The sequence below is a fragment of the Prionailurus viverrinus genome, chromosome F1 (genome assembly GCF_022837055.1).
Source record: "Prionailurus viverrinus isolate Anna chromosome F1, UM_Priviv_1.0, whole genome shotgun sequence".
NCBI lineage: Eukaryota > Metazoa > Chordata > Mammalia > Carnivora > Felidae > Prionailurus > Prionailurus viverrinus.
Genome location: NC_062577.1, coordinates 11,666,888 through 11,689,381, shown reverse-complemented (window position 1 = coordinate 11,689,381; position 22,494 = coordinate 11,666,888). Strand labels below are relative to the sequence as shown.

General features: G+C 37.6%; 1 protein-coding gene across 13 annotated transcripts in view; it reads right to left on the bottom strand.

Annotated features, from left to right (window-relative positions):
- The window catches only part of DNM3 (dynamin 3), a 563,955-nt gene that overhangs the window by 466,376 nt on the left and 75,085 nt on the right, over positions 1-22,494 (bottom strand). For all 13 annotated transcript variants that reach the window (XM_047840082.1, XM_047840084.1, XM_047840089.1 and 10 more), the window contains exon 2: positions 7,255-7,328. In XM_047840082.1, the coding sequence (XP_047696038.1) occupies positions 7,255-7,328 (74 nt within the window). The remainder of the gene's footprint in view (positions 1-7,254; positions 7,329-22,494) is intronic.

Sequence of the window (22,494 nt, the reverse complement as noted above, 5' to 3'; positions counted from 1 at the left end):
CTACCTACTCGCTTGCCCTTGACACCCCAGTCCTTACCCAACACTTCATCAGTGCTTTCTCCAGCTCTTGTCCTCCCAAGCCAAACCTTCAGAAATCCCTCTCTCTAAATCCAAACTATCAAGACGTTATCACTTAAAAATGTTATCTTTGTTAATAAAACAGAGATGGTAGTTTTTTCTCACCTTCCTCACAACACTGTGTGATTTCTTAGAATGCTCTCCTGTACTAAGTACTAAATTTCCCAAAACAAATTACACAGAATAAGGCTTAGGGTCTGTAACTAACTTTTTGGCTTTGTTTAGCAACTAATACGTAGCAGGTGGAGACAAGCAGTCAAATGTTAGTAAATGAGCATCATGTTGCAAAGTAAATGATAATTATGAGTTAATCAAATAATTTATGTATTTACTATTCACATATTTATGCTTCCTTACATAAAAAATAGCCCAATACAAATATAAAGTGTATCCTGTAATTATAAAGGAAGCGGCTCAAGGGGCACCTAGCTGGCTCAGTTGGTAGAGCATGTGACTCTTGATCTGGGGGTCATGAGTTCTAGCCCCATGTTGAGCATACCGTTTACTTAATAAAAAATAAAGCAAACAGTTCAAGTTTCCTATTTTTAAAATGCAATATTATTAGTGTCAGAAAGACATTAGTAACAATCCCTACTCCTACCAACAGTGTGGCCTCTGACAAATCGCTTAACTTTGCTGGGACTCTTTTTCTAAAATGGGAATCATAGGGGCGCCTGGGTGGCTCAGTTGGTTGAGTGTCCGACTTCAGCTCAGGTCATGATCTCACAGTTCGTGGGTTCGAGCCCCATGTCGGGCTCTGTGCTGACAGCTCAGAGCCTGGAGCCTGCTTTGGATTCTGTTTCTCCTCTCTCTACCCCTCCCCTGCTAATGCTCTGTCTTTCTCTGTCTCAAAAAACAAATAAACATTAAATAATAATAATAATAAAAAATAAAATGGGAATCATAACATCTATCTCAGAAGATTCTTACATGATAATAACTAACGCTCAAAACATGGCAACCACTAAGTGTTATAGCTTTCTAAATAGTAACTGTCTAGGGTTTAGCTACACTTTTATAATAGTTTCTTAGAATTACAGCAGGAAAATCTCTGCATTAGAATAGGAAGTATCCACATGATTTTGAATACCCCCTGTGTGCTCTGATATCCCATGCCTCAGGACCCAGTGCAACCACAGCCTCAGGTCTACCTCTCCCAGGCTCATACTGCCCACAGCTGCTGTCTCTGAACCCCTGAGTCTAAGACACATTCCTTTGTAAAAAAGCCAGGCTAGCAGTCCTCCTTAATTGGAAACAGAGACGAAAATTCATCACTGGGTTTTTAAGAGTTTCAAAGCCTAGTAGAAAAAAATCAAAAGAGACAGAAAAAGAGTTACTCAATTGATTTTGATTTTTTTTTTAACGTTTATTTATTTTTGAGACAGAGAGAGACAGAGCATGAACAGGGGAGGGTCAGAGAGAGAAAGACACGGAATCTGAAACAGGCTCCAGGCCCTGAGCTTTCAGCACAGAGCCCAACGCAGGGCTCGAACTCACGGACCACGAGATCATGACCTGAGCCAAAGTAGGACACTTAACCAACTAAGCCACCCACGTGCCCCATTTACTCAATTTATTTTATGCTGACCAGTACAGATTTCATTTGATAACCTGATGATAGATATATGTATATATAAATAAATGTAAATAACCTAAGATAAATTGGTGAAATTACTTTAATAGTACCATAAAAGAATAAGTTACTATAATCAAATGTATCTTAGGAATGCAAGAATCTTAAATGCTTAAATAAGAAATCTATAAATGAACATATCAAAGAGTTTTTTAAATGATTATATCAATAAATGCCAAAATGTCACTCATTAAAATTATATATCTACCTATTAGGTTTTAAAATATTTTTAAAACTAGGAATAAGGGGCCTCTGGATGGCCCAGTTGGTTGAGCATCTGACTCTTGATTTCAGCTCAGGTCATGATCTCTCACAGTTTATGAGATTGAGCCCCATGCCGGCTCTGCACTAAAGTGCTGAGCCTGCTTGGGATTCTCTCTCTCTCTCTCTCTCTCTCTCTCTCTCTCTCTGCCCTTCTCAAAATAAATAAATAAACATTTTTAAACGTTAGGAATAAAATAGTTCTTTACCAGGAAAAACAAATAGTAAATAGTATATGCATAATTTAACACAAGACACACACCACTGGGAGCAAAACATGGTTCTGGAGTTCCTGGTTAATGTGGTCAGACATTAAAGAGAAATAGCAGACATATTAATGGAAATGAGAACAAAAAATGATCATTATTAGCAAATATCTTATCTCCTTTTGGAAAAAATAAAGTCATCACACGAGGAATCTCACAACTCTACCACTACAAGTACAGACTTACTACTAGTTTCTCCCATAGTTTCTTCCCATGTGGTTGCAATAGAAAAGGTATCCCTTCATCCTCCTCATGAGTAAAAGAATTATCTCAACCCAGTAACCAATCCCTGAGTCACTCTATTATTTCATTGTCTTACATTCAGGGGCACCTACTTTAAGCCCTAATCCTACTATCATGTTCCTTCAAGGCACCGGGCTCACAAGACCCTACCCAAGCAACTGTTTCAGCAATGCTGTCTCTCTTTACCCCATTTTCTCCCCATTACCTCCTCTCTCCACTCCAGCCCTACTGGCATCCTTTTTAAACTTCAACCACACAAGTAGCTCCTATCTTAGAATCTTCTAACTTCCCTCTGCCTACATAAACGTCGGCATGGATTGAATGCTCACTTTCTTCATCATCTAACATTCTATGGCATTGAGTTTTTTTATTTTGTTTTGTTTTGTTTTTCGGGTGGTTGTTGGTTTCTCCCCAACTAGAATGTAAGCTCCATGTTGCCAGGGTTATTTGCCTGATAGACAGGAGTCATTCAATAAGCACTGAATGAATGAATGAATGAATGAATGAAACTATCAAGATAAAGTAGTATTTATGGGGGCACCTGGGTGGCTCAGTCAGTTAAGCATCCGACTCTTGATTTGGGCTCAGGTCATGACCTCATGGTTTGTGAGACCGAGCCCTGCACTGGGCTCTGTGCTGACAGAATGGAGCCCGCTTGGGATTCCCTCTCTCCCTCTCTCTGTCCCTTCCCTGCTCATACACATTCTCTTTCTCTCTCTCAAAAATAAATCAACTTAAAAAAACAGTAAGTAATATTTATGGAACTGATCCCAATTAAGAGCCAAAGGCACAAGTAAATTACAGCAGTGACATCTATCCCAGCTTGCTTCTTTCAGCCATTGTTAGCCCCCATCAACCCAAGCCTATAGTCATACGTGGGATTCCCCTATGAACAATTCACTTAGAGTGGAAAAAAAAAAATAAGCAGAGTTCTTAGCTGGCATCAGCTAGAATATAGTGTTGCAATATAAAAACCCCAATTTGGGGTTCATGAATGATTGTGAAAACAGCAGGTTTTCCCTAAGGGAAGAATTTCTAGTCTACTTTGCATGAAAAGAGAGGTGGTGTGTGAAGTATGATCCTTAGTAACTAATGACAGAATGGTCAGGGGCTTAGAAGTGACAAGATTGGGAGACTGTTAACAAAAAGGTATAAGGAAAAAGCATGTGAGGTACCTTCTCAAAAAAGCTCAACATGTAAGTACTCACCCAAAAATCCCCAGTGCAAAGGAGATTATCTATTTTCTCAGCTATCTCAGTATTTGCATGGTAAGCATTTATTGAAAAAAATTAAGAAATTCTATATATAACTAAATAACTATATATATAACTATATATATAGATATAGATATATAGATACAGTTATATAGATCTATATATAACTATAGATCTACATATCTATATAACTATATATAACTATATATCATATATATATAACTAAAATACACAAGAGAATCAATTAAAAATATTTAATGTCAGGGCACCTGGGTGACTCAGTCCATTAAGCCACTGACTCTTGGTTTAGGCTCAGGTCACGATCTCATGGTTCATGAGTTTGAGCCCCACCTCACGCTCTGCGCTGATGGCATGGAGACTGCTTGGAATTCTCTCTCTCCTTCTCTCTCTCTGCCCCTCCCCTACTCTCTCTCTCCTCTCTTTCAAAATAAATAAATAAAATTAAAAAAATACTTTAATGTCAAATGTAGAGTAAAATGGTTAATTTAAAAATTAAAAGTAAAAATAGCAGCGTTAACATAATCTGCAATGAGAGATTAGAAAATATAATGTAGGGGCATTTGAGCGGCTCAGTCAGTTAAGTGTCTTGACTGTAGCTCAGGTCATGATCTCACAGTTTGTGAGTTCAAGCCCCATATCAGGCTCCACACACTGACAATATGCAACCTGCTTGGGATTCTCTCTCTCCCTCTCTCTCTCTGCCCCTCCCCAGCATGCAGACTCTCTTTCTCTCTCTCTCAAAATAAATAAATAAATATTTAAAAAAAGAAAAGAAAAGAAAAGAAAATGGGGGGGGGGGACCCTACTCAAATGACAAGAACAAAATGAACTAAATATGAATACCCTAACTAGAAATGCACGGATGCTATATAAAGATAATCAAGAATTTTACTAAGGAAAAAGAATATTTGAGCAAATGAAAGGATATAGCATGATCTCTGGACTAGAAAAAAAGTGAATATTTTAAAGATATCAATTATTCTTTATGAATCTATAGGTTTAAAATAATTTTAGTGGCAATAGCTTTGTCTTTATAAAATTATCCTAAATTTTGCCAAATAGAAAAGAGCCTCTAAATAAAAATAGGTAATGGCAGAAGACTACAAACATGACAGATGGATATTAAAGCAAATTATAAATCCACAAAAGTAAAACACTGTGTTATTGGCACAATAAAACAGAAAAGATCTTCATAAATAGATTGCAGTAGGAATGTGATAGAAGATAAAGGAGACTGAAAAAAATAGTTCAGTATACATGAAAATAAATTTCAGATAAAAAGAGAACTAAATGTTAAAGATAATTTTACATATGAAAAGGAATAAAAGTGTGCTAAGTATTTACTTTTTGTGAAAGATACATGTATAGATTTTACAACCATAAAGAGTAAAACTTCAATACGTCAAAAATTTTATAACAATTTAAATCACCAGAAGAACAGGGACTTTGTCCTAGTTACTGCCATATCTCAGAGCTTAGAATAGTGGCTGATGTATTGTAGATTTGTAAGTAACTTACTTTTATCAAATGATAGTATGTAAGTCCATTCCTTTGGATCAAACTTAGCACAGACTTTTTTTATATTAAAAAATGGTTAAAAATATCTACAATTTCTACCCTCAAAAAGTCATCTGGGATTTTTATAGGGATCGCATCAAGTCAGTAGGTCAGCTTGGGAAGCACGGCCATCTCAACATTGCTAAGTCTTCCAATGAATGAACACGGGATCCTTGTCCAATTATTTAGATATTCTATAGTCTCTTTCAACAATGTTCCATAGCTTTGAGAGTACAAATTTCACACTTCCTTTGTTAAATTTATTCCTAAGAGTGTATTATTTTTGATGCCATTATAAATGAAATCATTCTCTTAATTTCATGTTTTGAATGTGCATGACAAGTTTATAGAAATACAATTGATTTTTGTACATTGATCTTGTATCCTGCAACCATGCTGAACTCGTTTACTAGTTCTAATAGTTTTTTGGTGGATTCTTTAGGAATTTCTACATATTTTATCATATCCTCTATGAATAGAGATCATTCTACTCTTTCCTTTCCAATATGGATGGGGTTTTTTTCTTTCTTTCTCTTGCCCAACTGCCCTAGCTAGAACCTCCAGCACAATGCTGAACTGAAGTGGCAAGAGTAGATATCTCTGCCTTGTTCCTAATCTTAAAAGGAAAGCACGCAGTCTTTCACCATTAAATATGATGTTAGCTGTGGGCTTTATAGTCTATGACCTTTATCAGGTTAAGGAAGTTCTCTTCTATTACTATTTTGTTGAGTGTTTTTATAACGATGGGATGTTGGACTTTTTCAAATGCCTTTTCTGAATCTGTTGAGATGATCCTGTGATTTCCTGTTTTTAATTCTACTGATATGATACATTACATTAATTGCTTTTTAGATGTTAAACCAATCTTGCATTGCTGAGATAAAACAAGCTGATTCTACAATTCATACAGAATTTCAAGGGACCCAAGGTAGCCAAAACAATCTTGAAAAAGAACAAAACAGGACTCACATTTCTCAATTTTAAAACTTACTACAAAACAACGGTAATTATGACAGTGCAATACTGGCACAAATATAGAAATACAGATCCGTTGAATTGAATTGAGAGTCCCAAAATAAACATATGTTTATGGCCAACTGATTTTTGATAAGAGTGTCAAAACCATACAAATGATGCTAGGACAAACTGGCTATTCGCATGCAAAAAATGAAGTTGAACCCTTTCCTCATACCATATATAAAAATTAAGTCAAAATGGATCAAAGACCTAAATGTTAGAGGAAAACTATAAAATTCTTAGAAGAAAACATAGGGGTAAAACTTCATAACTTTGGTTTTTGCAATTTATGAGGTGTGGTTTTTATGAGTACTTTCAAAGAAATTGGTAAGAAAAGTAGTAAAATCCTCAAGAAGAAATAGGGAAAGATAAAAATAACAATTCACAAAAGAAATATAAACACCAAGTAACACAAAAAAAATCTAACATCACCAGTTGCTAAGAAATAAGAATGAAAACAAAGCTCATTTACCTACCAAATTATCATGGTGTTAAGGAGTGGGGGAAGCATAGCACATTAGACGTAGATATAGATACACATACACTTGTACATATGAATACAGATATTAGATGGATATTGAATTGTTACTTAAAAAAATTCCCAAGCACACACACTTGTGGAAGAAAGTAAGCCAGTAAAGTATTAGTAGTTAAACTGTATTATAAAATTATATAAACAAAAATTATATATGTATATATATATAATTACATATACATTATTTTCTTGGCATAAAAAATAGTAGGTGTTTTAAAAGCCTACACACAAATAGATTTTCCTTGTGATGTGATGAAAGGAATTAAAGGAACAATGAAGAAGAGAGCATTTGGAGAGAAATACAGGCCACTACCCAGAGCAGAGGGTTCACAAAAACATTTCTGTTGCTACAACCCAACACCCAGGAATGGAGGCAACAGGTACTACAGCAATGTGCTCACTCATGTGGCAAACATCCTTATTTATTACCTGCTTTGGAAGTAACAAGCTGCAACACAAGAGGCCGTCTGGTTACAATGCCCGACCCTCGAGGGAGAAAGTCCCTAAAAAAAAAAAAAAAAAGAGAGAGAGAGAGAGAGAGAGAGAGAGAAAGAAAGAAAAGAAATAATAAATTAAGGCATTTTACATAATTCTGATTACCTACAAATTTATAAGTCAAGTTCCACAGTAATTCCCCTAATTCCCAACCTGTCAGTGCATCACATGTCCAAAGAATGCTAGGCCCACTTTATAAAAGAATCATGTGCAATGTAAAAAAAAGGAAGGGGGGAAGGCCCCTTATATTGAATATTAATCCAGGTGTATTATCATAATGACCTCACTAGAATATGTCACTCATTCATTTAGCTGTAATCAATAAAAGTTTACATTAAATTACTTTGTATTTTCATTTCACATTCATTTTCAGAGAGTCAGTATTTATAAAAACATGTGATACAGAAAACTCCTTTTGGTAATTAAAAAATTCAGTGAGGCACCTGGGTGGCTCAGTCACAGAAGTGTCTGACTCTTCATCTCAGCTCAGGTAATGACCTCACAGTTCATGAGATAGACCCTCACCTTGGGCTCTACACTAACAGCTGGGAGTCTGCTTGGGATTATCTCTTTCTCTCAGTGCCTCATTCACTCTCACTCTCACCTGCACAGGCGTGTACACACTTTGTCTCTCTCTCAAAACAAATAAATTTTTAAAGAAGATCAATATTAGCACCATCAAACACTGACCATTATTAGAGGTAAGAAAGGCATTTTAGACCATGCCTTGTAAATATCCTGAAATTTTTTCCAATAAAAGGTCACACATAAAATGCAGGATTAAGTAGAGATACATATTGTGTATGTAGAAATTAACAGCAGAAAAAACACTGAAGCTTGAGGTTTTTTGTTCTCGTCCCTGATAGGTGAGAGTTTATTTAAAATGGGAGTTTTTTAACAAATAATAATTGTGTTTTAAGTGCATGTTAATATACACTAGACCAATAAAAAAATGCAGCTAAGAAAGTATTTTATAATTACATCTCCAATGCCACATAAACCAGTACTGATTGTACAATGTCAAATTCATTAATATACCTATAACACAGCTTTTAAATGCATTTAGTTTTTTTAATGTTTATTTATTTTTGAGAGAGAGAAAGACAAAGTGGGAGCGGGGGAGGGGCAGAGAGAGCAGGACACATGGAATCTGAAACAGGCTCCAGGCTCTGAGCCATCAGCACAGAGCCAGACGCAGGGCTCGAGCCCACAGACTGGGAGATCATGACCTGAGCCAAAGTTGGACGCACCGACTGAGCCACCCAGGCACCCCTAAATGCATTTAGAATGCCTCACAACTTCTGGAAGATTCATCATTTTAAAAGTCACAAAATTCCATTCAAAATAAACTTCTGACTCAATGGCAATGTTTCTCAAAAATGGTTCCAGGACCACCAGAAAGCGTTATATATCCACAGATGCCCAGGATTCATCCTACATCTACAGATTCAGAATGCCCAGGGGAAGATGTGCAGTATCTGCACTTTTTTTTTTTTTTAATGTTTATTGATTTTGTTGAGACAGAGAGAGCAAGCAGGGGAAGGGCAGAGAGAAAAAGGGAGAGACAGGATCCCAAGCAGGTTTTACAGCTGTCAGCACAGAGCCAGACACAGGGCTCAAACCCATGAACCATGAGATCATGACCTGAGCCAAAACCAAGAGTCTAACACTTAACCAACTGAGCCACCCAGGTGCCCCTGCAGTATCTGTACTCTTAACAAACTCCAGGGGTTTCTGACGTCCACCATGGTTTGAGAAACACTGACTTCAAGTCAGGATACATTACTCAACAATTCAGTGGGTGATAATAGCATAGGTCATACTATGAGTTTTGTAGAAAATCTGGCAGAACAGAGCTTCAACACAGTGGGATTTCAAGGAACAACAGCTTATAAAAATGGCAAAGTCCAGTGAGAATGCTACAGAACCCAAGACTTTAGCTCTACTGATCCTTTAGAATAGAGAGTTGCAGAGATAAAATTAAAATTTCCCCTACTACACATAATTTATTTTGCAAATGCTCATGTAAAGTCTAACAGAGGAAATGACACTGAACAGCCTCTTAACTAAATTAAAGCTTTACTCCTTGATTCCAAGGACTGTTTCATTTGGAATACCATACGTGACTAAAATAAATAATAGTGAAATTACAAACTTGTATTGATCCCGAAAATGGCAATCTGAAATAAATAATATTATTTATTCATTTAAAAAAATCACTGAGAAACTAAAACGTGCTGGGGAGATGCTGTGGGCATCACCCTACACTAGTTTCACACCAGAAGTTTGAAATCTAATGGGAAGATAAAGACATGCACGTAGAAGACCATTAAAGAAGGGAACAGATTAACTACACTGGAGTTCAGAAAAGAGAGACCAATAATCTCTAAATACGTATAATGAAATACCCTTTTAATATTCTCCAGGAACTATATTAGAATATTTTCTAGTTTTTATGGTTTCAATAATCACTTAAAATTTAATCAGAACAAGGACAGCATCTACTCTGTGTCTAAAACCAAAACCTAGAAAAAAGAAGTTAACTTGAGAATCAATATGGATAAAGGGAAAACAAAACCAAAGTCCATAGCACAGAGTGGGAGGGAATCTGTTTGAGCTATTAGGACTCTGAATGAGATTTTAGGATGTATAGACAGATGATGCCAAAGACAAATAAATATTCACATCTTAAATGCCTGAATAATGCCATTTAATGAATCAATAAAATATTTTCTTAAAAAATAAAAAGAGGTAAAGAAGAAGGGGGAAAAGGAAAATGGAAGAAAGAAGTTTAGTTACTTAATACCTTCGTGCTGAGATCTGTTTCAACTCATGTTTATGGCCATCTATTTATAATGTAGATTTAGTAACAATCCCTTTGAAACATTATTAAAGCAAAATATAATGTATCAAATATTTTAAATAACAATTACCATGTGTTTGACTTAAAAGTAAGCCCACAGATACATCTAAAATTTTTCTCTACCTTTTTTATTAAACAAACAGAACTTTACATGAAAAGTAATAAATGGAGGGGCGCCTGGGTGGCTCAGTCGGTTAAGCATCCGACTTTGGCTCAGGTCATGATCTCGCAGTTTGTGAGTTCAGGCCCCGTGTCGGGCTCTGTGCTGACAGCTCGGAGCCTGGAGCCTGCTTCAGATTCTGTGTCTCCCTCTGTCTCTGACCCTCCACCCGTTCATGCTCTGTCTCTCCCTGTCTCAAAAATAAATAAACGTTAAAAAAATGTTTTTTTAAGTAATAAATGGATTCAGGTATCCAACCTCACTTCTTACTAACTCATACTTACTGGCCCCCTTCCATCCTACCTCCGATACATATATTCTCACCAAAAATCAAAAGATTTGGTAACCAAATCCTGCTATTTGGAAGTCTCTCTGGACCTCACAAGAGTATCTAAGTGCAACAAAGCACTGGAGAGAAATTTCTCTCTTCTGACGACTACGTGACTGATCTGGCATCCTGAAAATCCATGTCATTCTGATGATCCAGCAGCATGAAGACCATATGCCCAGCACACTGCTGCTGTGAAAAGCTGAGGGGTGAGCTCTCAAATGAAACCCAGAGAGCCTGGCTTTGAGCCCCAGTTCTGCCAATGAATGCACAAAATTCTCTTTAAACCTTAACTTCTTTTGCTACTAAACTGAGACAACCCTATGGATCAAATGAAATGCAACATATGACAACTTTTTTTTTTAATTTTTTATGTTTATTTTTGAGACAGAGAGAAACAGAGCATGAGTGGGAGAGGGGCAGAGAGCAAGGGAGACACAGAATCCGAAGCAGGCTCCAGGCTGTGAGCTGTCAGCACAGAGCCGGACGCGGGGCTCAAACTCCCCAGCCGTGAGATTGTGACCTGAGCCGAAGTCGGATGCTTAACCGACTGAGCCACCCCGCACCCCCAATATAGCAACTTTTTAAAAACCAAACCACTATAGAAAAAAGTAGTACTATTACCATTATTGTTGCTATAATATAGCCACAGCATGTTTTCCCTGATGTTGCCATATTCTCTCATCTCAAATAAATAAATACATAAAAAGCCTCCGCACATAATAGTTTAACATTCATGAATGGAAGTTAAAGATGAAGAGCCACAGACCCCACTTGAACTGTACCCTTGGTGTTGACTAGCTGCACTGGTTCAGAAAGCTCAGTTCCTTATAGCTGCCTCCAGCAGGGAGTCAAGACACTGATACAAACAATTATGAATAATTCATTAGCCATTGCATGCAACCATCCACTTGAATTTTACTATTTTCTATGCAATAGGTGGTTCTCCTGTATGTATACCTTATGGGAAAATTACTTTGCTAAATTAATGCAGAAAAAAGTGACTTGCTTTTAGTTACTGTGGATTTAAACTATAATTTCTATTTATGGTCATGTATATAAAAATATAAAATTTGCACGCCATGTTTCTCCAACGTGAACCTTCAAGGTAAAAAATAAGAAGAGTAATCTGAAGGGGTGCCTGGGTAGCTCAGTCATTAAGTCTGCAACTTGGGCTCCCGTCATGGTCTCCTGGCTGGTGAGTTCAAGCCCCACATAGGACCACCTGCTGTCATCACAGAGCCTACTTCAGGTCCTATGTCTCCCTCTCTCTCTGCCCCTCCCCCGTTCTCTCTCTCAAAAAGTAAATAAACATAAAAAAAAAAGAGTAATCTGAAGACTAAGTACCATTTAACTAACTCCACTCTATTGACTGAGTGTCTTATTTATGTACTTATGGTTGGATTGTACAGATTTTAAGGCAGGAAGAGCACTTCCCTCTCGATGCCACATATCAGCTACAACTCAAATGCCTTCCTTCTCTCTCAACCCACCTTAATAAAGCATTAATCTGCACGGTCTTAATAGCTGCTCGTCAGACAATAAATCGATGCTCTTTCATGGTTTCCTGACTTCTGCACAAAAAGTAGAGAACAATTCCCACTCTATGGTCTAAGAACCATCTTGATAATATTTCTTATTGGCTCTTCCAGAAACTTAGTTTACCAAGAAATATTGTTATTGGACCACTACGAAATGACTGACCTTTGGAAGCCTAAAAAAAGGAGAGCAGACTTGCTGTATCAACCAAGCTAAAAGAAGTTTCCCCATTAGCAACAAAAAGTAAATATAGAGAAGTTTTTCTTTAAGATAGATGTTGAGGGGCACCTGGGTGGCTCAGTCGGTTGAGCGTCCGACTTCAGCTCAGGTCACAATCTCACGGTTCATGAGTTCGAGCCCCACGTCGGGCTCTGGGCTGATGGCTCAGAGCCTGGAGCCTGCTTCTGATTCTGTGTCTCCCTCTCTCTCTGCCCCTCCCCCATTCATGCTCTGTCTCTCTCTGTCTCAAAAATAAATAAACATTAAAAAAAAAAAGATAGATGTTGAAATGATCATTAACCAGATGATTTGCTTAATAAATACGTTTAACATCTGCCCAGACTGAAGACACGAGGCATAACTTATACTCTCCAAGAAGTTAATTCATATAGCTGATTCATTCAAAGATAAATAAGTTTAGTCTTAGAAGAGAATAGCATGCAAATGATACAACAAACACGACAGGTATATGATTAATTAAGCTCCACACAAGGTGAGATATTGACATAGATCAGGCAATAATCTATTCTGCTTGGAGGAAACGATTTCAGAGAGGCACAAGGTAGGAGGCACTCACAGGGGATGTACAGAGACATGGAAGAGCGAAGTAACACAGAATATCAAGGAACTGTAAATATTAAAGAGAGATCACAATGAGGTAGAAAAGAGTCTGAAGAAGAAGGCAGGACCAGACCTCAGAGGCCTCCACTTGTATATATTTTTTTTCTTCTTCTAAGGCACTAAAGAGTTTTAACTGATCAGATTGGCATTTCAGAAAAATCCCTGGGGGACTATATAGACAATGTTGAAAAAAAGAAAAAGACAGGGAGACCAGTCACTAGCTTGTCCAGGTCACTGAGGATGAAGATAATAAAAGTTAAGCTCAGAGCAGTAATGGCAAGAGACAGAAGACAACAGAGAGAACAGACAATTGGCAGGACGTAACGATCATTTTGATGTGGAATGACGTGAGATGGAGGAGTTAGAATAAATCTCACAGTTCTGGTTCGGTTAGCTGGCTGAATAGTGGTGCCATTAACCAGAACAGGAAATACAGTAAGGTCCAATTATAGCTGTTATTTATATAGTATTTATCATGTGCCAAGCACCATTCTCATTTGATCCTCAGGTAGATGCTATTGTTATTCTCACTTCACAGATGAGGAAGCTGAGACAGAGAAAGGTCACATAATTTTCTCAGGGTCACAAAGCTACTAAGTGACAGATCTAGAACTCCAACCTAGAGAATCTAGTTCTGTGCTAATGTGACCATTAGACTACACTACACTGTAAAGGAATGGGGAAGAAGATAAGGGAATATATTTGTACATACTGATGATCCACAGATGTCTGGAGAATATCAAAATGGAGACAACTACTCAGTTAGACTGAGCAACTGGACCTCAGAATAAAAATCCTGTCTAGAGATAATAATCTGACAGAAATCCATGGGGCAGGTAGTTAAATCCAAGAGAAAACACAAATAGGAATGGAATGGAGAAGATTGATGAATATGGACTAAGGAAAATACCAATATTTAATGGACACTGAAAGAAACAGAACTGACAGATTAAGAAGGGGTCTACAGAGAGGCAAGCCAAATACTATAAATCAAAGGTATCCCTAAAGTCACACTAGCCTCTTAGTTACCTCCACCTAGATGTCTCATACTCAAGCTGTACAACTCATTATCGTCTACCCAACATGCTTTTCCTCCTTCATTCCCAATCATAGTCCAAATCATCAGTATCCACATATGTTAGCCAAGCAAAGTACATGGAAAGCATCCATCCTTCATTTTCCTCTGTCTTCATGCTCTTAATTGGTCACCAAGTCCTGCTGATTCTACCGTCTTAATATCTCTTAAATTCAAAAAAGCTCTCTTCTCTATTTCAATAACCACTTCAGGTACCACCAATGCTCATATACGCTACTACAATAATGTCCCAATTAATTTCCCTGCACCCAAATTGAGCATACTCTAACCCAATCTAAACCAATCAACAATGACATATCCCATCACATCATTTCCAACTCTAAATCATTCAATCATTCTCCATTGTCTTTAACATGAAATTCAAACCATCAACAAAGCAGATAAAAAGTCGTGTTCTTTTGTGGAAGTCTCCATATGCACCTGCAATCTCGGGCTCAGTGCATCGGCACACTCCATATTCGCCTCCTGGGATGCCCATCTCCCACTTTTCCCTCTAGCCAACTTCTACTTGATCTTCAACACTCACCTCCATATCATTTTCCCTTAGAAGCCCTCCTTGAAATCTCCCACGCATACCTCTATCTAAGCTCTTAACATACATATGTTACACTGGTCTATTTACATGTCTGCTCCCTCACGCCTGTGTTCTTCCCAATGCCTCCTTCAGTGCCCAAGCATTAAATATTTCTAATACTTTCTACCTACCCATTAAGGAAGATTTCCAATAGCCCCATATATTCATATCATGGAGGGAAAACACTGTCCTCTCTGATTCCACAACCAGCAGATAGCTAAGTGGCATTTTACATGTACAGAAAGAACAGATAAGAAAACTCTCAATTTATAATTTATTGAGGTCATTTAAGTTAACATTTTTATTATGAACATTTAAGGTCCAACAATACTGGGGCACCCGGGTGGTTCGGTTGGCTAAGTGTCTGACTTCAGCTCAGGTCATGATATCATGGTTCATAAGTTTGAGCCCTGAGTCGGGCTTTGTGCCGACAGCTCGGAGCCTGGAGCCTGCTTTAGATTCTGTGTCTCCCTCTCCCTCTGCCCCTCCCTCACTCGTGTTTTCTTTCTTTCTTTCTCTCTCTCTCTCTCTCTCTCTCTCTCTCTCTCTCCCCCTCTCTATTTCTCTCTCTCAAAAATAAACATTTAAAAAAAATTTTTTTTAAAGATCCAACAGTATTTCCCCAAGTAAAAAATACAAAATACCAGATGGGCCAATATTACTGACTACCTAAAGACACAGAATAGAATTTGAAGGAAACAATTTTTTAAAAAAAACTCCCAGAGCCAATACACTTTTAAAAATTATTCCTTAAGGGGTGCCTGGGTGGCTCAGTCAGTTAAGCATCCGACTTTGGCTCAGGTCATGATCTCATAGCTCATGAGGTCGAGCCCCATGTCAGGCTCTGTGCTGACAGCTCAAAGCCTGCTTCAGATCCTGTGTTTCCTTCTCTCTCTGCCCCTGCCCCGCTCACCATCTCTCAAAAGTGAATAAACATTTAAAAAAATTTTTTTTAATTATTTCTTAAGAACAGGCATGCCTCTTCCAAAAAACTTATCTTCAAAATATAATTTTATGTGTTCCAAAATAATTCCTGAAGGATTACTATCTTGAAGTCCTTTAAAATGATAAAACTCCAAGTCAATTAGAGGGAAAAGAAGGAAAGAGAGGCGAAGAGGGAAAGGACGGATAGAGAAAGACACAGTGAGAGAAAAACAGACAGGTCCCTGCCAAATACTGCCCACCTCCTGCCCCAAGAAGCACTGAGGTCATGTATTCCACATGCTAAACACAATGGTGCTGTTAAAATCCCTGTGTGCTTCTATGCCTAATCCCGGAGCTTTGCCAACCATTACAATGCCACTTTAACTGTTGAAGGAAATAATTTTGCCAAAATCTACAGATTTAATTGGAAATTTTCCAAAGAAGTTGTCTTTTTTTTCCCTAAATTCTTAGCAGAGTATGAATATTAGCATTTACAGATTTGTAAAAGATCACATTTTTCTGTTATTAGTCACTATATAATTTGAGGTATTCAATAAATACCACCATCATTTTGTTTGAAAAACATAGTTACAAATCCATATGCGGGAAACACTGTTTTTATTTTTTTTACTAGCATTTATGGAATTTTAATTCAAATTTACCTTTCATTCACCAAACTCAAAACTTCTAAGCAAGTTTTTCATTAAATCTAATTAATCAATAATGAATGGTTTCCACTGCAACATCCAAAATGCAAAATTTCTGAGTCCAAGATCTATAAACTGAATGAAGAAGCCAGTTTTTAGTTCACAAATACCATGCGTTCTCTCCAACGGGAAACTCTCAATAACTTAATGCCTTCATATTTAATCCATTTTATTTGCTTTTTCACAAAGCCAGCTTGCTCAAAAATTAAAGCATCAGATTAGTGAGTCCCAGCATGAAGGAGAGGCAAAAGGCTCTTGCTCTGCTCCACATCACATGGATGGATCTATTGCCACACAAACGGATGACAAAAGGGACAACCAAAGAGGCTGCTAGTTGCCTGCCCAGTATCTATTTATACCTTATTTCTTATTAACAGAATCCCAATTTTGTTGAGAATGGCAATGGGACCAACTTTAAGGTAAATAAATAAATCTGTATTTCCCAGCCTCCCTTGCAAATGGGGTATCCACATAACTAAGTTTAATCAGTAAAACATAAGTTAACAAATAGTTCCTTTAAAAAGGTCTGATTTAGCTAATGCATACCTTCTGTCCTTCCCTCTGCTTTCTTCTCCTTGTCAATTATACATAATAGCAGAGCTACAGAAACCATCTTAAGCCACAGGGCAACCTTGAAGATAAAAGCTATGGACTAAGGATAGCAAAGCAAAAGAAGACTGTCTAATACAGTGATGGCATTATGAGTCACTAACCCAGACTGGTACATACTGCCTAACAAAATGAGTAAGAAAAAGAGAGAGACAGAGAGACTACATTTTAGAATAGTGTTTCTCAACCTTCTTTCTTTTACTACCCTCCTAAAGAGTCTTAGTATACATTTTTCTCCACTAAATTTTCCCCCATTAAATTTAATACAAACAGACACACTGTATATCAGTAAATGTTCTGCATGTACATAGGTGCTTTATACATGAGAAGAGTAAGATTACTTTTGTCCCCCAAGAATCAACTTTTGCCCCTTGGAAGCAATCTCACCCCCACTGAGAATATGTGCTATGGATCAGAGGAATAAGAGAACCCAGAATGCTAAACATTCATCCTGTCAATCATCCTTTCCTGCAGGGTTTCTAAGAGAGATACGTGGAGGAAAGAAAAGGTCAGAGAGCTTTTGCCTCAAACCCCTACATATTCTCCTCTGAATCCTGGAAACATGGGTTGGACTATATGGAACCCTCATCTGGCCTAGTTATGAGGCAGGCTTAAGGCCTAGTACCAAAAAAGGCTAAAAGGCCTCCTTTGCCCCTTTTCCATGAAGCCCATATATGAATCTCAGACCTTTGTACGTTGACACTATAGTGGGTAGGAAAGGCCCAAGTGTAGATGACCACACCTCATGAGAAGAAGCTAGGACAAGAGAACACTTATCCAAGGACAAGGGGCAGGACTAGTGTAGGTAGCCACTTCAATTGACCTTGCCCCAAGACTGGACTTGGAGAAATATGACCCAATTACTGTCCTTGGTCCCGATTGTTTATTAGCAGTTCCTTGCAGGGGCCTGGAAGAAAAGAGTATGGATAAGAGTAGACGGAAACTTCTATAGTCAATACTATGCTCATCTGTTTTCACTCTTCCTAAGATGTTGGGGGGAAAATTAGGTATTTAACTTAAAGCCAAAAGAGTCAGTTTTTCCACTAAAAAATAATGGAAAGCCATAGCCTCCAACTTCAGTTCAGTAACGCATCCAACTTCAGCTTAGGTCATAATGTCATGGTTGGTGAGTTCAAGCCCCCACAGGGCTCTGTGCTGACAGCTCAGAGACTGGAGCCTGCTTCGGATCCTGTGTCTCCCTCTCTCTCTGCCCCTCCCCTGCTTGCTCTCTCTTTCTCAAAAATAAAAAACATTAAAAAAAAATTTTTAATAAAAAATAAAAAGAATGGGAATCTGATTTTCTAATTATCAAAGAGGGATTTAACTAGATCCTTGGATCTAAATCTCCCTTAATACTCTAGAAGCTTCATCTATTATTTACCCAGGCATACCTTTTATTCCAAGAACATCAGGTTCCCAAGTGACTTCACACTAATTTCAGGCCTTTATCTTGAGTCTTCTACCACAGAAGCCCTTCCCCAAGACATCACCCTTCTTTACCCATCTCACTCTAAAGACAGAAACCTCAGACCTTTTGTACTTGTACACTACAGTGCCTTCAAGAAAGCATTTCGTGAAATGTTAATATATTTAAATGTCTCACCCTCTTTATTCCAAGGTACCATGAACCCCCGTCACATCCCCTCCCCTAGAGAAGCTATCCTAGGACAAGGACCTCATTTCTAAAAGGCCAGTGTTTGGCACAACACTTGACACAAATAAAGTCATCATTATAGGAATTAAAACTGTGAATTTCTTGGGAAGACAAATTTTAAGAATTAAAAAATAAATATGCAAACATTTATAATTAAAGATATAGGTATCATGTATGTGATCTATTCTTTTATTTTTTTACCTGAAAGATTTTTTTTTTGTCTATTTAGTTGATTCTTTTTTTGTGATCCTGTAACATTGACTGGAAACTTTAAAGATCAAAGGAAAAAGGAAGAAGGAAAGGCACTTAATATCTAATAGATAGATATCTAACAATATCTAATAAATAGATTCATATATATTTATAACATACATATTATAAATATTTAGCTATTTCTTATCTTAAAGGTTACCCTTGAAATGATAGTCCCAATGAAAGGTTCAGAAATATATGTTTAATAGCTCCAAGTCCTAAAATGTACTAAAGGTAGCCAGTGGAAACACATAACAGAGTCCAATAAATTCTTGCTTACTACTTAATACATCCAGCTGACTAAAGAAGGTTTATTGATGAGTAAACTTAAAGAATTACTTTCTCTATCTACACCTCTCTGAGTACAGCAATTAAACTATATCACCCAGTTGTATATATGAAGAATAATATGTAAACTACACATCCACCAACAATCGGTAAACTGATAGTGTGTGAATGAAAAGACACTTTATTTACAGTCCAAACTACCTGTTGTGCTAAAATGATTGGGGTGGCTCCCTGTTTGTTCAGAGTGGAGAGCATCACAAAGCACATTTGCCTCAGCAGCAATGTTTTCTCTTTCTCCTGAGACCTACTAGCATGCTTTATAAACAAGCACAGAAGCTTTTGAAAATTTAAGAAGTCCAAAGGAAAATAGACCATTAGGTTGAAAATAAAATAATCAAGACTGGCAGGATCTACTAATAAATTATGGCCATGAGAGTTTAAGATAGTATTCAACATGAGAAACAGAACAAAGAAATATTAACTCTATTCAAAACCTGAATTTCTCTACCTTTACTAGAATTTTATTAGATAAATATGTAATATTTCTATCTGTGAAGAGCTTTTAAACATTTCTTTTCAGTAAAGCATGGTGGTTAAGAGCACAGATTCTAGCACTGAAATTCCTGGGTTTGAATTCAGGATCCACTACTCTTTGGCTCAGTTTCCTCATCTGTAAATTGCAGGTAGGTTGGGGATAGAATAATAGGAATAATACAATCCTTTATCTTTGGGTGCACTGTGGCATGCAACTCAAACTTTCTTCAGATTTAAGAAAGGTAAAATGAGGTCTGAAACTTAAGCTGTGTAATGGAATCTGACTCAGCACCTGGAATCAAACATACTATTTCTGTAGCAAAACAAATGAATATTCACAGTAATAGAAATAAAAGCACACCATGAATAGCCTCACATCAATCAGGTCAAGTCTGCCAGTAAATGGGTTCAGGTCAATATAAGTTTTGCCAAATGAGTTACAAAAATAATACTTAATTTTCAGATAATTTTGCATTCTGAAATTGTAGACAAGAAGACTGAAGTACATACTAGGCACATAGTATGTGGTCAAAAATTTCAGCTGCCATCATCACCATCACCATCATCATTAGGATTTTTAGAAGATAGTAGTAAGTTATGCTGATACTTATTTAATTAATTAATTACACAAATTTGTTTCAGAATATATCTCCATAGCAACAAGTAGTGATTATCTTTGGCTAGCCATAAGCATGTGACTTTAGGGCAAGCTAGATCTAGTTTTTCATAGTGTATCTAAAGTTTTGAGTGATATGAAAAGGAAACTATATCAAAATAAACACCTGTAACTTTAACTTTTTCAACTACTTCCTAGAAAGTCATCAGCTACCTAAAGGCTTCATTGTCTAAGAACCCTCACCACTGTTCTACTGCTTTTCATGAGAAAGGTTAATACAAAGCAAGGAATGAAAGCTTAAACCAACAAAAGAATCAACACACATTCCAACCACAGTGTGCTCAATTCAAATACAGAATGAAATGAACCCCCTGGCATCTAGAGTATTCACACAAGCGTGTGGCAAGTGTTATTTCTAGCCACTTAAAAGCACCAGTGAAAAGAGCTCAAATACTTAGAAAAGAAAAGATCTCCGATCCCATGAGGAGAGGCATTTATTAGCACTTAATGGCCCTCTTTCATTGCCTTTCCACTGACACATCTCTAATTGTTCCAATTATAATTTCAAGTAACAAAACCAATAATGGTAAAAGCCTATAGTTCAGTGTATGCATTGTGAAAAAAAAGGTCTTTAACAGCACAAAGCAGATATAAAAGTATATGACAACATCGAATCTGGGCAGGCAATGTCACAATAAATAGAGAAAGGAGGTGGTATAAAATGAGCACTGGTCAAGAAACCAGTTTAAGTTCCAGCTGTGACCTCAACAGGCCATTTAATCTATAAGACTCAGTTTCTACATCATTAAAATGTGAGGACTAAACTAATGTCTTCCGATGCCTCTGCCACTCCCAAAATTCTACTAATCCCTGAATGCTAGAAGTAAATCAAGATACACAGAATCTAATCTCACCACTGGCTTTCTAAGCAATCTAAGGCTTCTTGTTTTTACTTCCATAACTGGGAATGTTAGTATCCAGTTTAAGTCCAGTGAATGCAAGGACTATGTCTTATATACTCCCCACTACCATGCATGGCACATAGCAGGTACTAAACATATTAAAGAGAAGAAGAAAAAGGGAGGCAGGCAGGAAACAAGAAGGCACAAAGACACAAAGCCAGGAAGGCGAGACGAAATTGGTTTACTAATTTAATCTGGCTACAGCACTGCACATAAGAGTGATGGGGCTTGGGGGTGATGGTGGGAGTTCAAAGCTGACACCCAAGAAAGAATCCTTGAAGACATCTTTGGTGCAAAAAGGTGATTGTATTAAAACACAGGAACAGGACCTGTGGGCAGAAAGAGCTACACTGGTGTTGTTAAGAGTGACTGATTATATACCTTCAGGTTGGGAGGGGGTTAGGAACAGCATAAGTCTTTAAAGAATTTTGGAAGCAAGGTTTCCAGGACCTTGAGGGACTAACTGTTGTTAGGAAAACGTCATTCATTACTGCTTAGTAAAACCTCAGTCATGAGACCCTTCAGATGTATATCAGGGGCCATATGCTTGGAGTATAATTGCCAACATATACTTGGGGGTTAAAGATGAAAGAGGTCTGAAAAGGAATTTTTATGTGTTTAAGGAGACTCACAGGATCCTGGTGGGGGTCAGGATAATGTTAAGCCAAGATCCCCTTTTGCCCCCAGCAAAGTGTCATCATCAAGGCAGCTGAGCTCCTAGAGGAAGGTCACTCTGCCTGTTTCAAGGACTTGTCACTAGGCTGTAGGCAGTAAGGGAGTTTAATTTTTCATTTGCCTTTGCATCCCACATCACCACGGCAAGCACTTAAACCCCCTTACATCTTGATGAGGATGATATTAGGGCTCCAGGAAACAGAGTCTATAGGTTTCTGGAGATTAGGCTATGGATAAGATTGCATTTTTCTTGCAATTTACTAAGTTATCCATGAACTGAAGGAGACTCCTGTTGTGCATGACTGTGATCTCTGTCAGTCAATCATTTGCTTTCTTTCCTTTCCCCTGTTCTTGGGCAGCCAGGAGTGTCTGAGGAACATCATACATATCCTGCCTTGGGAGGTGGGGGTGATGCTTTCAGCCTGTACTTTGCCCTCAGCTTGCCCCAGGTTCCCTCCTCAAGAGGACAGTGATGAAAGACAGCTTGAAATATGGGTTTCCTGCTTTTAAGAAAGAGCAGATTAGGAAATTTCAAATTCAGAGAATATATTAT